We start from the raw sequence: 12,504 nt of genomic DNA, 5'->3' as shown, positions 1-12,504 counted from the left end.
AGTAACTAAAATGAAACTGAGTAAAAAGTAGATTTTTTATATATATATATATATATATATATATATATATATATATATATATATATATATATATATATATATATATATATGATCCTTCAAATAATGGCGTGTTGGGCAGACGCTCTTATCCAGAGCAACTTACAAAAGTACTTTGTCATTTACTCACGGAATGAGTTACTCTATATGTGCTACGTGTACATTTATTAACACAACCACTAAAATAACTGGCACAAGAGAATCAGTTGTCATCACCGATTCGTCCTCATGCACTACTGCAGGAGTTTTCTACTGTATTACTGGTAAGAGATGTAATCAACTTTACACTGGAGAAACCAAGAGAAGGCTTACAGATCAGTCTGTTGAACACCGTCTGACCATCAGAATGAAGGATTTGTCGTTTCCGGTGGCGAGGCATTTTGATATTAATGGACACGGCATTAATGGCATATCTGTTTGTATTGCCAGTTGTTGCTATGGCAGCAGTGAAATTAGGAAACTCTAAGAAAAAGGTTAGATATTAATACTGCAGTACGAATCAGTGCGAATATCACAGCACATGTGCATACGTTATCAGGCGCGGCTTGACTGTGCAGAGATGCAGACAGACAGACAAATGCAGAGCTGGGGAGACGCAGAAAGAGAGAAAGCGAGAGAAGGAGTAATGAGAAAACCGCAGCGGGGGTCAGGGGAGCAGATTGCGGGCACTAAAGGTCAGGTGCCATCTCTCCGTTTCCCATTTTTTTGTAATTGGTGTGGCCTTTCCTCTGCGGCAGACGGAGCAGGCGAGCAAAGCTCTCCAGATAAACACACTGACACCCATCAGCCACTTATTCAGCTCCTCGCCCACCCCCTCTCAGCCAGCCCATGCCTGGGGACAGGGTGGCTTGTTTCTATTTCTCCGTATCACTGGAATGTTTTGGAGAGAGGCGGCGACGGTAAACCCGAGCCGTTCTGTTACCGTCTTTTGAAGGTGGAGGAGTGACGTGCACAGGCGGACCTTGATGGATCAGGAAAGCCAAAATAGCTGCGTGGTTTGTTTGTTTTTTTGCCAAAAAACCCCAAAAGCATAACATGCAGTTTGTTAGAATGTAAGGCGATAGGGATCTGATGTCGGGACGTCCGACCGCAGGAAAGATCCCAGTGTGCAGCAGGTGTTTAGCTCCCTCTCCTCCTTCACGGAAGTTCAGCTCATTTGTCAGGGGGAAAAGAGAGTAAATTGCCAGTCATATGTGAACTTTTAAAAATCAAAATCCAGGACATTTAAAAACACATTAGCTCCGAGCTATTACACAAAATACTTTAAAACATTCATTATGTCATGTGTCTAAATATCACTCCACTGTACATTGAATGCGAAGAGAATGTCTGAAGGTTTAGAGCGATGAAGGTGCCTATGCCCAGGTCGACAAGGAGGAAGAAGAGGCGTTTCATGATGCGAATGTACAGCTTTGAAGGTTTTTTCTCCTACTACATTGCTGCTACAGTTCAATCATCCTCCCAAATCTGTCCAGTTTTTTTTTTGTCCAAGTTAATAACTCACAGTAGCCTCATCCACTTGCTCTGCTGTTGTGTTACTGGGTGACTTTAATATTCATGTTGATACTAGATGTGTATTCTCTACTGAGCTCTCGGGTGTTCTTGAGTGTTGTGGTCTCATTCAGCATGTTGATTTCCCCACACACAGTCACAGTCGCACACTTGATTTGCTCTGCACCTCTGGACTTAAAAATATTTAGTTTTTTCTGACCATAAGCTTATTGAATGGTGTTTCGGTGTGACATCCCCTAAATCTCTTGGCAAATCAACTGTTTCTTTCCGTAATATCCAGAAAATAAAAACCCATCAACCCTCATACTCTCCCTACCTCTCTTCAGACTTCATCCCTACCAGATATTTCTAAGCTGTTCTCACCTGATGACTCGGCCACAGTCTCCAACAACACGGTTGCTGTTGGACTCACACTGCTCTCAGGACCAGACAAATCCCTGCCATTCACTCCTCTCCATGGCTCCCCCCACAGCCCAGAGCTGTGAAAACCAGAGCTGTGAAAGTGAGCCACCTTGTGCACCTGTGCAAGAAAACGAGCCTCGCTGCTCATCCTTTCCTCTTCACTGAGTCTCCAAATACACGGATGCTGTAAATACTGCCCATTCTTCTTGCTATTCTAACATGATAATAGTGGCCGTCATGGGCCCCAAACTCTCACACCATAAATAAATTCCTTCTAGCTCCCTCCTCATCCGCTCCCAACTCCCCTGTTCCATGTCAAGCATTTTTTTTATTTTTCAGGATAAAGTTAACAAAATTTGCCAGCATTTCCTAATGGCAACTTGGTCTTCTCTGTCGCAGGTTCCTGTCCCTCAAAATCCTGAGAGTTGTCTCTCTGTCTTTGCCAACCTGGATTCATCTCTGACATTATTACCCAGCTCCAGCTGCTATGTCTTCTCTGCTCCTTCCATTCCCATGATAATGTGATTAATCTGGGTTTTTCATTAGGCACCATCCCCCGTCTCTAAAAATTGCAGATGTTATATGCATACTTAAGAAAGCTAGGTGAGCTCCATCCTCACTGGCCCATTTCAGACCCATCTCCTGTCTTCCTTACCTAGCCAAAGTCATGGAAGGAGTTGCAGCCTCACAACCTCAAGCTTTTCTCTTAAGAAATAATCTGTACGAGCCCTTTCATTCTTTCTTTCTCACTCTGCACAGTACTGAGTATATTGAGAGTTGTTAAAGATTTGCTGTTTTCAACTGATGTTGGGTTCCACAGCTTTTTAGTTCTTCTGGATCTTGCAGCAGCTTTTGATACTGTAAATCACGACAGACTAATATTGGTATTACTGTCTTACTTCTTAATTGGTTACTAATTTCATATAATATTTTACTAATAGACAGCAGTTCATTTCAGTAGGTTCACACAAATCAACCATTGGCTTTGTTGCTCATGGAATGCCCCAGGGATCTGTCCTTGGTTCTCTTCTTTTCATTTTATATATTTCTCCACTAGTCCAGATCATTTGCAAGCTTGGCGTGAAATTCCACAGGTATGCTGATGACATTCAAATGTATATTAGCACTGCTTCGCCCACAGGTTTTGCCCAGATATTGAGTTCATGTATCACAGATCTAAAACTCTGCACTACTTAATGCTGATAAAACGAGATTTTTAGGGCATAAATCGCTACTTTCCAGTATCACTATTGATGTTGATGGTATTACTATTAGATCAGCTCAAGTTACTATTGTAAAAACCTTGTTTTTCTATTTGATTCATCACTCAGCTTTGAGTCCCATATCAAGTCACTCACCAAAACTGCATTGTATCATCTGTGCAGCATTACACGCCTTCGCCCCATGCTCAGTGATGATGCAAGAAGATTGATAAATGCCTTTTTTCTCACCTAGATTATTGTAACCCTCTTTTTTATGGTCTCCATGTTAAATTCATCTTCAGTACATCCAAAAATGAATAGTTAGAGTCCTTACATCTACCAAATGTACTGCACACATCACACCAGGCCTCCAGCAACTACATTGGCTCCCTGTCATCTCTATTAAGTATACAATTTTATTTCTAACTTTCAAAGTTCTTCATGGTCTTGCTCCTCCCTTTCTCTCTGAGCTCGTTCTATTATACTATCCCTCTCGCATCCTTAGATCCTCTAGCTCTGGTCTTCTTGGTGCCCCACAAACTCGACTCACAACCCAGGGTGGCAGACCCTTCAGCGCTGCTGCTCCTAAACTTTGGAAGACTCTGCTACAGTCTCTTCATAACTGTTCTACTTTGTCTTCCTTTAGACTGCAGCTGAAAACTTTTACTTTTCCTCTTTACTGCACATTATTCTTCCCAGGTCTTTTCCCCAATGTAAAGCATCATTAGGTTTGTGAAAGGCACAATATAAATGGAATTTAGTATTATTATTATTATCATTATTATTATTATGAGTCTTTGACTTGAGGTCCCTGGATGGGAATGCCTCAAATTTCCTCATGTAATGAAAGCCATGCTCTTTAGTCCACTGACCTCCTAAAAGGGTCTCTCTCAGGTTCTGTACTCACCATGGAGTCATGCATGGAAGCGTAAGGGCAGGAAAATGAAACCCATCTGACGTAGTGGGGCCACAGAACAGTTAATGACATTTGAAGCATTTGAAGGACAGGACCGATGATACAGAGTAGTGTCTAAAATGAGTCAACCACAAATCTCTCAGCAGCAACTTTATGTGCAAATAGATTAGCAATGAACAGAAAGTTCACGAGAACAGTTCTGCTTATTTGCATGGAACCTAAATAAAGCAATATGAATTACTGAATTATAAATGGAATTTAGTATTATTACATATGAATTACTGAATGCTTACATACCTGTAGAGGATGACAAAATGAACAAAATTCATGCATTTTGATTTCTTAAGCAATGCATGGATCTTTGCGTAAAGCATTTATGTTGATGTAAATACAAGTAGCCAGTGGCCAAATGTGGAAAATTGTATTTCATCGCTTGCTGAGGTCATTCGGGTGAAGCAGTTATATGAATGTTATGTTCCTTTTTTTTTTTTTTTTTTTTTGAATGAGCCTAATTGGTGCAAATTGGTACCATAAGGTCAAAAGCTTCCATAAGCCACACTCAGCTAGATGCTTCCACTGGCTCATACGAATGCAGAGTGAGCTGCACATATCCGAGTGGAGCTATGAAACAAACAAACCAGGTGATGAGGTTCTGGGTGGGTTTTAGCAGGGAAACAGTGGGATTGGTACTTGTCTTTAGTAATGTGACTGTTAAATCGTGTTAATGTCCTTTATTAAAAAACTCAGTTGTGGTTATGCATTCATAAATGTTTAAATATGGACAAAAATTCATAGGTATGAGTGGTGTTCATCGTTCATAAATGGCTTTGATGGCATTTGGTTTTTTCTTCTTCTTTTCCAGGTGTATGAACAAGATGACCTGAGTGAACAGATGGCGAGTCTAGAGGGCCTTATGAAGCAGCTAAATGCCATCACAGGCTCGGCTTTTTAACGCGTGGGGCATAGTGCATGTGCCCCGGAACCCGCACACCAGAACTCCAACTCACACGGGCGAGTGCTGTACCTCGAACTGGGCCAGACCCCTTCCGGACCCTCCCGGATCTCACACTCCCTTGCCACCAGGTTTCATCCAGTCCTCCATCACACACAAAAAAAAAATTAAAAATCATACAAAAGACTCCCAGGATGTTTTTATGTTGTTTAGACTGAGCTCTGTTTGGAGTTCTGATACTGGGCCACCTTCTTTGGCCAAGTTTCCTCCACCATGGTTTTTCCTGGATGTTTTGCGATGTGTCATCTGCTTGGCCTGCTGCAGCTGGCGTTGCGATCATGGCCAGCTTGTGTTTGTCGGCTCGCTGTAGAAGCCTTGAGTCCACCTGCAGCTCTGGCCACCAGAAGCTGGGGAAGAGATTCCAGCCTCTGAACCTCCCACACATCTGCCTCGGTGCCTGTCCTCTGCCCCACCCCACCGCTAAGGTCATCGCTTTCTGGTTTTTGCCAGAACAACAAGCTTCTAAATCAACGATATCACCTCACCAACATCTTGCCAGGTTCTTCCTACCCAGTTTCCTCAACACGCAGATTATTCAGTGTGGCTTATATACTGCTTCCTGAAAAGAGGTGAAACTAAATGAGTTTGTGATCGCACCCGCACTCAGTGGTCCTTTATTTTAGCTCTGAACCATCAATGGTTCCTCTGGACCAGGCAAGACTGCATCTCGTGGCTAAAATAAACAGTTTTGTTACATATATACCTCTGTTTTCCAGTCTTACACCTGACCAATATTGTTGCAAAACTGTTACTATTACCAAGAGGTCATTTTACTGTGAAAACAAATGCTTAATTTATGTACATTTATTACAATGTATATATTTTTTACATCGATCGGTTCAGTAAAGGCTACAACTATTTTTGAGGACTGTTAAAAAGAGAAAAAAACAAGAACAAAAAGACTTTTGCAGCTCGTAGCCGCTCCATGCGTTGTGTCCGGATCACACAAAAACACGTTCAGAATCATTAAAATCCGAAAATCATTCCCGAGAGAAAGACGCTCTAGGCTGGGGGGAAATGGCCAGTCAGTGTGGAAGTGACGGCCGATGTTCTGTTTCGCCCTCTTCCTCTGGATGATGGAAGGGTAGAAAATGGAGGAGGGGGGGGGGAGGGAACAGCCGAAGGAGGGAAAGCAGAACAAATGTGGCTAACAAGCGCAGCCACACCCCCTCAGCCCCTACTACACTTTACTGTCCCCTCCCATTTTAATGGTGGACAAATGGGTGGTGGCGAGTGAGTCCAGGTGGTGGAGAAGAGGGGGATAACGGGTGAGTCCAGGTGGTGGGGGGGGGGGGTGCAAAGGGTGAGTCCAGTTGGTGGAGAAGAGTTACATTAAGAGCAAGCCCACTGCAGTGTTAACATGGTCTCTTCCTCTTGTGTTCCCTTTTTTTTCTCTATATGCCATTAAAACCTTTTTCTTTATGTGATGAAGAGAGACAGAAATGCTGGTATGTGCCTATAGCTTTTCCTTTCTTTCTTTTGGGTCTCATTCCTTACATATTTATGTTGGGTTTTTTTTTTTATTATTACTTGTCTAAATCTGGAAGATATACACACTCCAAAAACAACTGTAGCTCAAACAGGAGATCCAATGTTCTATCAGCTCAGAGACCAACGGAGGCATGGCCCCAAATTTGATGCGCCTGAGCTCGTATGCTATACATGTGTACTTTCCCATGGACAAATGATCACCATAGCAACACAAGAAAATTGTTGGGGTTTTTTTGGGGTTTTTTTTTTTTTTAATGTACAGTTCCATAGAACAATTGAAGGGGAAATCATTAGTGAAAGGTTTTTGGGTTTGGGTGGGTTTCGGGTCTTTTTGGTGTGGGTGGGTGAGTGGGTTGTGGGCATGGACAGGGTTTTTACCACAAAATTTAATATATTGTTTAGATTGTTCCTCTCTTTATAATTTATGAAGGCAGTGTGTGCATTCCATAGGTTTATTTAGTCAATCAAAACAAACAAACAAAAAAATGAGTCCAGTGAGTGCTCTCTGAAATTAGCCCCAGCAGGAGTGTTGAAAACAGCTTCAGTCATGTGCGCTGAACTAGACTTTATTGGCAATACAGTTGCGTCTCAGTGACGTGTAGACCTTGTAATGGTCCAACAGTCCAAAGCCAGTGTCTGTACCGGTCTAGAAATCTCTGTCGTGTGATTAATGTTGAGCACAGGAAAAGAAAGAACCATGCTTGGACTAATATGATGTATTACATTCAAGAAAGAGTCATACAGAAGTTTGGTTGTCAAAAACCACTGATTTTGGAACTCACGTTTTCTTTTGCTTAAAACAATAGTTTGGGCTCGTTGTTTTCGGTCCTCACATGGTTCCCAGGATGAAATCCTCTCAGACAGACTGCTGTGTTATGACGATGGGGAACTGAGTCAGTCTCGTTTAGTCATCAGGTGGCTATGGTGGTCCAGTTAGCAGAAACCTTCTAGATAGCACTCTTAGTTCATGAGCTACATGACTGGTAAGATGGGATTTTACACTGATCTGAAAATGTGTAAATTTTGACTGGAAAAATGATTCACCACCCCACTAGTAATTGAATCCTTTGAGGAAAAAACATAAGCAAGATGCAGGTTACCACCACATCAATACTGTGACATGAGCATTTTCTACTCTTATTTAACCTGAGGTGGTTCTTTCTAACAGAAGTAATAAGGTGAGAAGAATACATCTTCTTATATGTATTTTGACTCCATCCTTAAATTGTTCAATTTTAGCATTGTTAACCAAATTAGAGTAGTCATTGAGCTATTAAAGTGTCTGTTTTGTTGCTATTTAAAGGGAGGGGAGAACGTTGCACACCTAACGTGAGAACACCCCCTTGGCTGTTTCTACCCACAACGTTGTATACTATTGCTGGTTTTGTAACGCACTGTAGAACAGTCTAATGGTTCTTTTTTATATAGAAATGTTATTTCAATGGTGCATTCTTTTTGTTTGATAAATAAAGTTTTTGATAATAAAAAGCTTCACTGAATGGCATTTCATTTTGTCACCCTTACAAGATCTGTCCTACTGTCAGTCTGCTGTTTATTATCAATGTACGAAACCCTGAGTGATTTACAACTTTTGGGAGGAGGTGAGTATCTCCAGCAAATATGAAAGAGTGGTGTGTTTAGTCTGATTTCTTTGGTTTACCTGTTTGCTTGCTTGCTTGCTTGCTTGTTTGTTTGTTTTTAAAAGGCACTACATCTTGATCCAAAAACCAACCCGCCAGCACCCTGCAGCTCTCAAATCTTTTTCCATTGGTCTCTGGCTCTCAATCACAGCTAATGTGCTACCACAGGCCCCCCAGAGCCCAGCAGGGTGGAGTACAGCATGGCAGCGTGGCAGACCGAAAGCAGCAGCCTGCGCCCAGTTTGGTATGGCCTGCAACAGAGGAGCAGATGCCTGGAAAATGGGTGTGATTAATGGTAGACCAGACCTGGCATATGTTGCACCAGACGCCTGGGCGTGCCAGGAGGGAGAGTGTTGGGCAGGAAGACCTGGGCCTTGTAACCCCTACGTACAATGCAGCTGGTGAAGGCCATTGAGAGGTGCACAAACACGAGCCATCCAGTGTGGGTTTACGACGCAAAGTGAACCTCTCTTACCATTTCATCAGCTTGTATATTATGATTTTGCGATAGTTTTTTTGTTTTGTTTTGTTTGTTGTTTGTTTTGTTTTTGTTTTTCTTTTAATTAAAGGTGGTATAAACAAAACCTGTTAGGTTTCTTCCTATATAGGGGACTGTGTACCAAGTTGGTGACTTTGGCCTTCAGCTTTATAGCAAGTAGAATGGCAAGAGATGGTGTGATAGAATGGAGTTTAAAGTATACATTATGAGCTCACTAAAAATAAAAAGAGTTATCTGACCAACAGAAAGGAAAACACAGAGATAAGCTGTGAATCTAAATTTTATTTTTCTACAAGCCACACACAACATTGGTTGTAATGGTGGAGGAACTGTTGATTCAAAATAGAAAAAGCCATCCACAGGGTTTTTCCAGATGAGGAGAGCATTACCCTTGTTGCATTCAATTTAGCCGGCAATCTAGTGTTGACAGAAACATAATAGACTGGATTTGTCTCCCAATAATTAATATGGTTTGTTGTCCAAATCACCATAGAAGCAACAGAATAATAGCCATTATAGTTGCAGAACATGTATTATTATGTTTACAATTAAAGAGCTCATATGTACTCACACTCTGAATCCAGGGCAGATAGTTAGACACTCGGGTGAAGACTGTTGGTTTATTGATGGTGTTGCAGCCAGCAGCAGACACAAAACTGACGAGTCCATGCACAACATAGGTATTACCAACCTGGCAGTTCAGAGGGCCTCCAGAATCACCCTGTAGTGAGAGAACCCAAGTTGAGTGCAAAGTATTTTCCAGTTAGCAGCCATGAGAATCACAGAACTGGAAATTGGTAAATGTAATATAAAAGGATGAAATAAAGCAAACTTCTCGTACAGTGCAAGCAGCATTGGTTCCACCACCAGCACAGATCATGTTGGGTTTAACGACGCTGCCCCAGTGGGTACTGGAAGAGCAGGTACCATAATCCAGTACAGCCAGGGAGGCCTCCTTTAGGATGGCAGAGTAAAGGCCTCCAGCTACATGCAGAAGGCAGGGGAAGAGGACACAGTCATGAACTGGCACTCTCAGCTTTCAACTGGTAACAGAAACGAAAGGGGCTCGAGCCATGATGAACCAGCCAGTGCTCAAGTTGCATCCTTGCTGCGAGACAGAGGTTCTTAATACTGTCCTTGGGGAACACCAGACAGGCTGCATTTTGGCTCTCTGCCAGCCCCAAGCATGACTGAGCAAGGATTCACTGTCTGTTTACTGACTCAGGTTTGTTGGGAGCTTACGAGGTACAAAAATGTGGACTGTGTGGAGGTCCACAAGGTATGGCTTACCCTGTGTTTGCCAGTCCAGTCCTCAGGAATGCTAGCCAGACCAGCCTTTTTTCTCTTCCAGTTCTCTTCACACCTTAGCCAGGTAATAGAGAGTTCTGCAGCTCTTGATTTACCTGGCTCAGATCTATAAGGAACTGGAACGAAACAAACTCCTGGACTGGCACAGGATTCCTGCAGACTGGACTGAGAAACTCTGCTCTAAAGACACAAAACTGCTCCTCACTCTGTGTGACTCCCCAGCCGGTCGTATAGCAGACACTACCAGAAAGAGTCTGGCTGCTGGTGGGCAGAGTACCCAGCTGCACGTAGGAGTTTAGAATGACATCCGAGCTCAGACGGATCAGAGCGATATCGTTCCTGGGATCAAAAGAGCAACCTGTCATTGTCATTGTCATTTTTTTCATCACAGACTTACAGAGACACTGATAATGATGCAATAAGTCAAATGAGAAAAGTCTAACGTGTGAGCTCATCTTCTGATTGAGTTCACACAAGCACACAAAGTGTACTGTGTACGACAGACCCATCAGCCAGGTTGCGGTTCCAGTTGGGGTGGATGTAGATGGCGCTCACTGCATAGTACTGCTCCCTGGAATTCTCGCTCGTGATCAGATCATAGTCTCCCAGCACAACCATGGACACTACAAGGCTGCATGGGAAAGTGACAGAGAGAGAAGTTGACCAGTGTATGGGGACACCGTTTTTCCGCACACAAGACAGTACCACAAGAGCTTCACTTACTGGTCTACACACTGGGCAGTGGTCAGCACCCACTGCTTTCTGATCAGAACTCCACCACAGACGTGGTTGTAGCAAGTCCCGCTTTGAACTCGTAGAGAGGCCTTAACAAATGAACAACATTCAAAAAGGAACAAAAAACATACACCATATGACAAGATCCCAAGAAATGAGGTGTGGAATGCAAGCTATATAGTATGGAGGTCTAAATGTCATGATTATACTGCACCACAGTATTTACCTGCCATTTCCAGGTGTTGGGACTGGCCAAACCACCACCAACAATCCGGTTCTGTTTGGCTGGAACAGTCTGCCCCAACACTAACGCGGAAATGTATGCACAATATTGTCCACACACAGCAGACTAGACCAACAACATTTATCTTCCTAGCCAAATGTTGAAGAAATGCTGCAGAGTAAAACCTTTTTTTTTTAAATCAGCATTTACAGTAGTTTTAAATGGTGTGGGGGTTATTATCTGAAATTCTTGATTTTAGAGTTACAGGTGATTAAGGCCTGGAATTATGCCCTGTGGAAGGCTATTGTGGGTAATTTTGATGTGCTGTATATAATTCTGGAAAAAAAAGCATTTGACAAAAGCACTATTTTAAACTTCTATGAATGCTGAAATAATCATGTAATGCTTATTTAATAGCCATGGACAACAGATAAAATCAACACTCACTTTGCATCAATACTCAATCACAACTTACCAAGTGTCGCAAAAGCAAGAAAGCAGAGGACATTCAGCATCTTGGCAGAAGGTAAAGATGATGTGCAGAACGGCACGTTCAGAAGCCATTTATACAGTAAGGTGCTGCATTCAGGGTGTGGTTAGATTCAACCTCTGAAGCAATAGCACAAAAAAAGTGATCCTCTTACACACAGCTAGATATCGTTTATGTTACAGGTCAGAGCTGGAAGAATGAAATCCCTTTGTGATCATACCATGAACTTGATGGCACTGATTTTGCTTAACAACAGGCCCAGGAAAAACTTTAATGTTTACAGTAAAATGTATTACAATGTATTACAATGGTACTGTCCATAGGCAGTACCATTGCAGTACCATTGTACTGTCCATAGGCATTTCTGGGACATGAAGACATGTGAAAGCTGGCCCACTACTGCATTGTCTTTTGGCATGAAACCAGAGTGTTCCTGCATCCCTTGCTATTATGGTAGACTAAAAAGCAGCTGTTCCCTTCTAAACATTAGCCTGCAATTGTTCAGATACCATGACACTGTCAACAGTGTCAGTGACATCGGATAGAGAGAGATGATACAGGAGAACACAGACAACTCGATTTTTCTTACAAAAGAATGACAGTGTAAATCATGTAAATATCAGCACATTTCTAGGTCTTGTAATTTCTAGGACTTTTTCGCACATATTCAGGACACAAACATGCAGCTTGCTCTCCACTAGCAGAAGGACCACTTTCACCAGAGTAGCGATATTAGCATGCAGAACACCACACTCCTGTAGCTCACACAGTGGGTGTCAGACAGCTGGATGAATTTGATTCCAAAATTAATAAAAGTTATAACAATGTGATCAGGGTGATTGTGTTTCTCACAATGTTGTCATATTATCAAAGTTGAATTAAAAGTGGCCAGCTCCTATATTATAGTATTATATTTATACAATAATGATATTATTATTTATCATATATTATCAGCTCATATATTATTTTTTATTGTTTGGTTGTTCGTGTTTATCAAGATTATGAGACAGTTTATAA

General features: G+C 42.1%; 2 protein-coding genes across 5 annotated transcripts in view; one reads left to right on the top strand and one right to left on the bottom strand.

Annotated features, from left to right (window-relative positions):
• dcc (DCC netrin 1 receptor) overlaps positions 1-6,151 on the top strand; it is a 212,217-nt gene extending 206,066 nt beyond the window's left edge. For all 4 annotated transcript variants that reach the window (XM_035526724.2, XM_035526723.2, XM_081719916.1 and 1 more), the window contains exon 29: positions 4,952-6,151. In XM_035526724.2, the coding sequence (XP_035382617.1) occupies positions 4,952-5,041 (90 nt within the window). In that variant the 3' untranslated portion in view covers positions 5,042-6,151. The remainder of the gene's footprint in view (positions 1-4,951) is intronic.
• A 2,856-nt stretch (positions 6,152-9,007) lies between these two features.
• On the bottom strand, positions 9,008-11,548 carry LOC113590533 (elastase-1-like). Its single transcript, XM_081719538.1, has 8 exons — positions 11,473-11,548; positions 11,001-11,080; positions 10,763-10,863; positions 10,545-10,670; positions 10,245-10,378; positions 9,573-9,715; positions 9,303-9,452; positions 9,008-9,148 (listed from the first exon to the last, which is right to left on the bottom strand). The coding sequence occupies exons 1-8, from the start codon at positions 11,510-11,512 to the stop codon at positions 9,137-9,139; spliced, it is 786 nt and encodes a 261-aa protein (XP_081575664.1). The 5' UTR covers positions 11,513-11,548; the 3' UTR covers positions 9,008-9,136.
• Between the last annotated feature and the right edge of the window lie 956 nt (positions 11,549-12,504).

The sequence above is a fragment of the Electrophorus electricus genome, chromosome 8 (assembly GCF_041902795.1).
Source record: "Electrophorus electricus isolate QZ-2024a chromosome 8, ASM4190279v1, whole genome shotgun sequence".
Lineage (NCBI taxonomy): Eukaryota > Metazoa > Chordata > Actinopteri > Gymnotiformes > Gymnotidae > Electrophorus > Electrophorus electricus.
The sequence above is the reverse complement of the archived record's forward strand: the minus strand, read 5'-3'. Positions and strand labels throughout refer to the sequence as shown.

What these genes read in the sequence shown, in the direction of transcription:
- LOC113590533 (XM_081719538.1), bottom strand. Translation starts at nt 11,512, where the DNA reads ATGCTGAATGTCCTCTGCTTTCTTGCTTTTGCGACACTTG. An exon ending in CCAACACCTGGAAATGGCAG is followed by an intron (nt 10,864 to 11,000) that starts GTAAATACTGTG and finishes TCATTTGTTAAG; the next exon opens with GCCTCTCTACGAGTTCAAAG. An exon ending in GAACCAATGCTGCTTGCACT is followed by an intron (nt 9,453 to 9,572) that starts GTACGAGAAGTT and finishes CTCTCACTACAG; the next exon opens with GGTGATTCTGGAGGCCCTCT.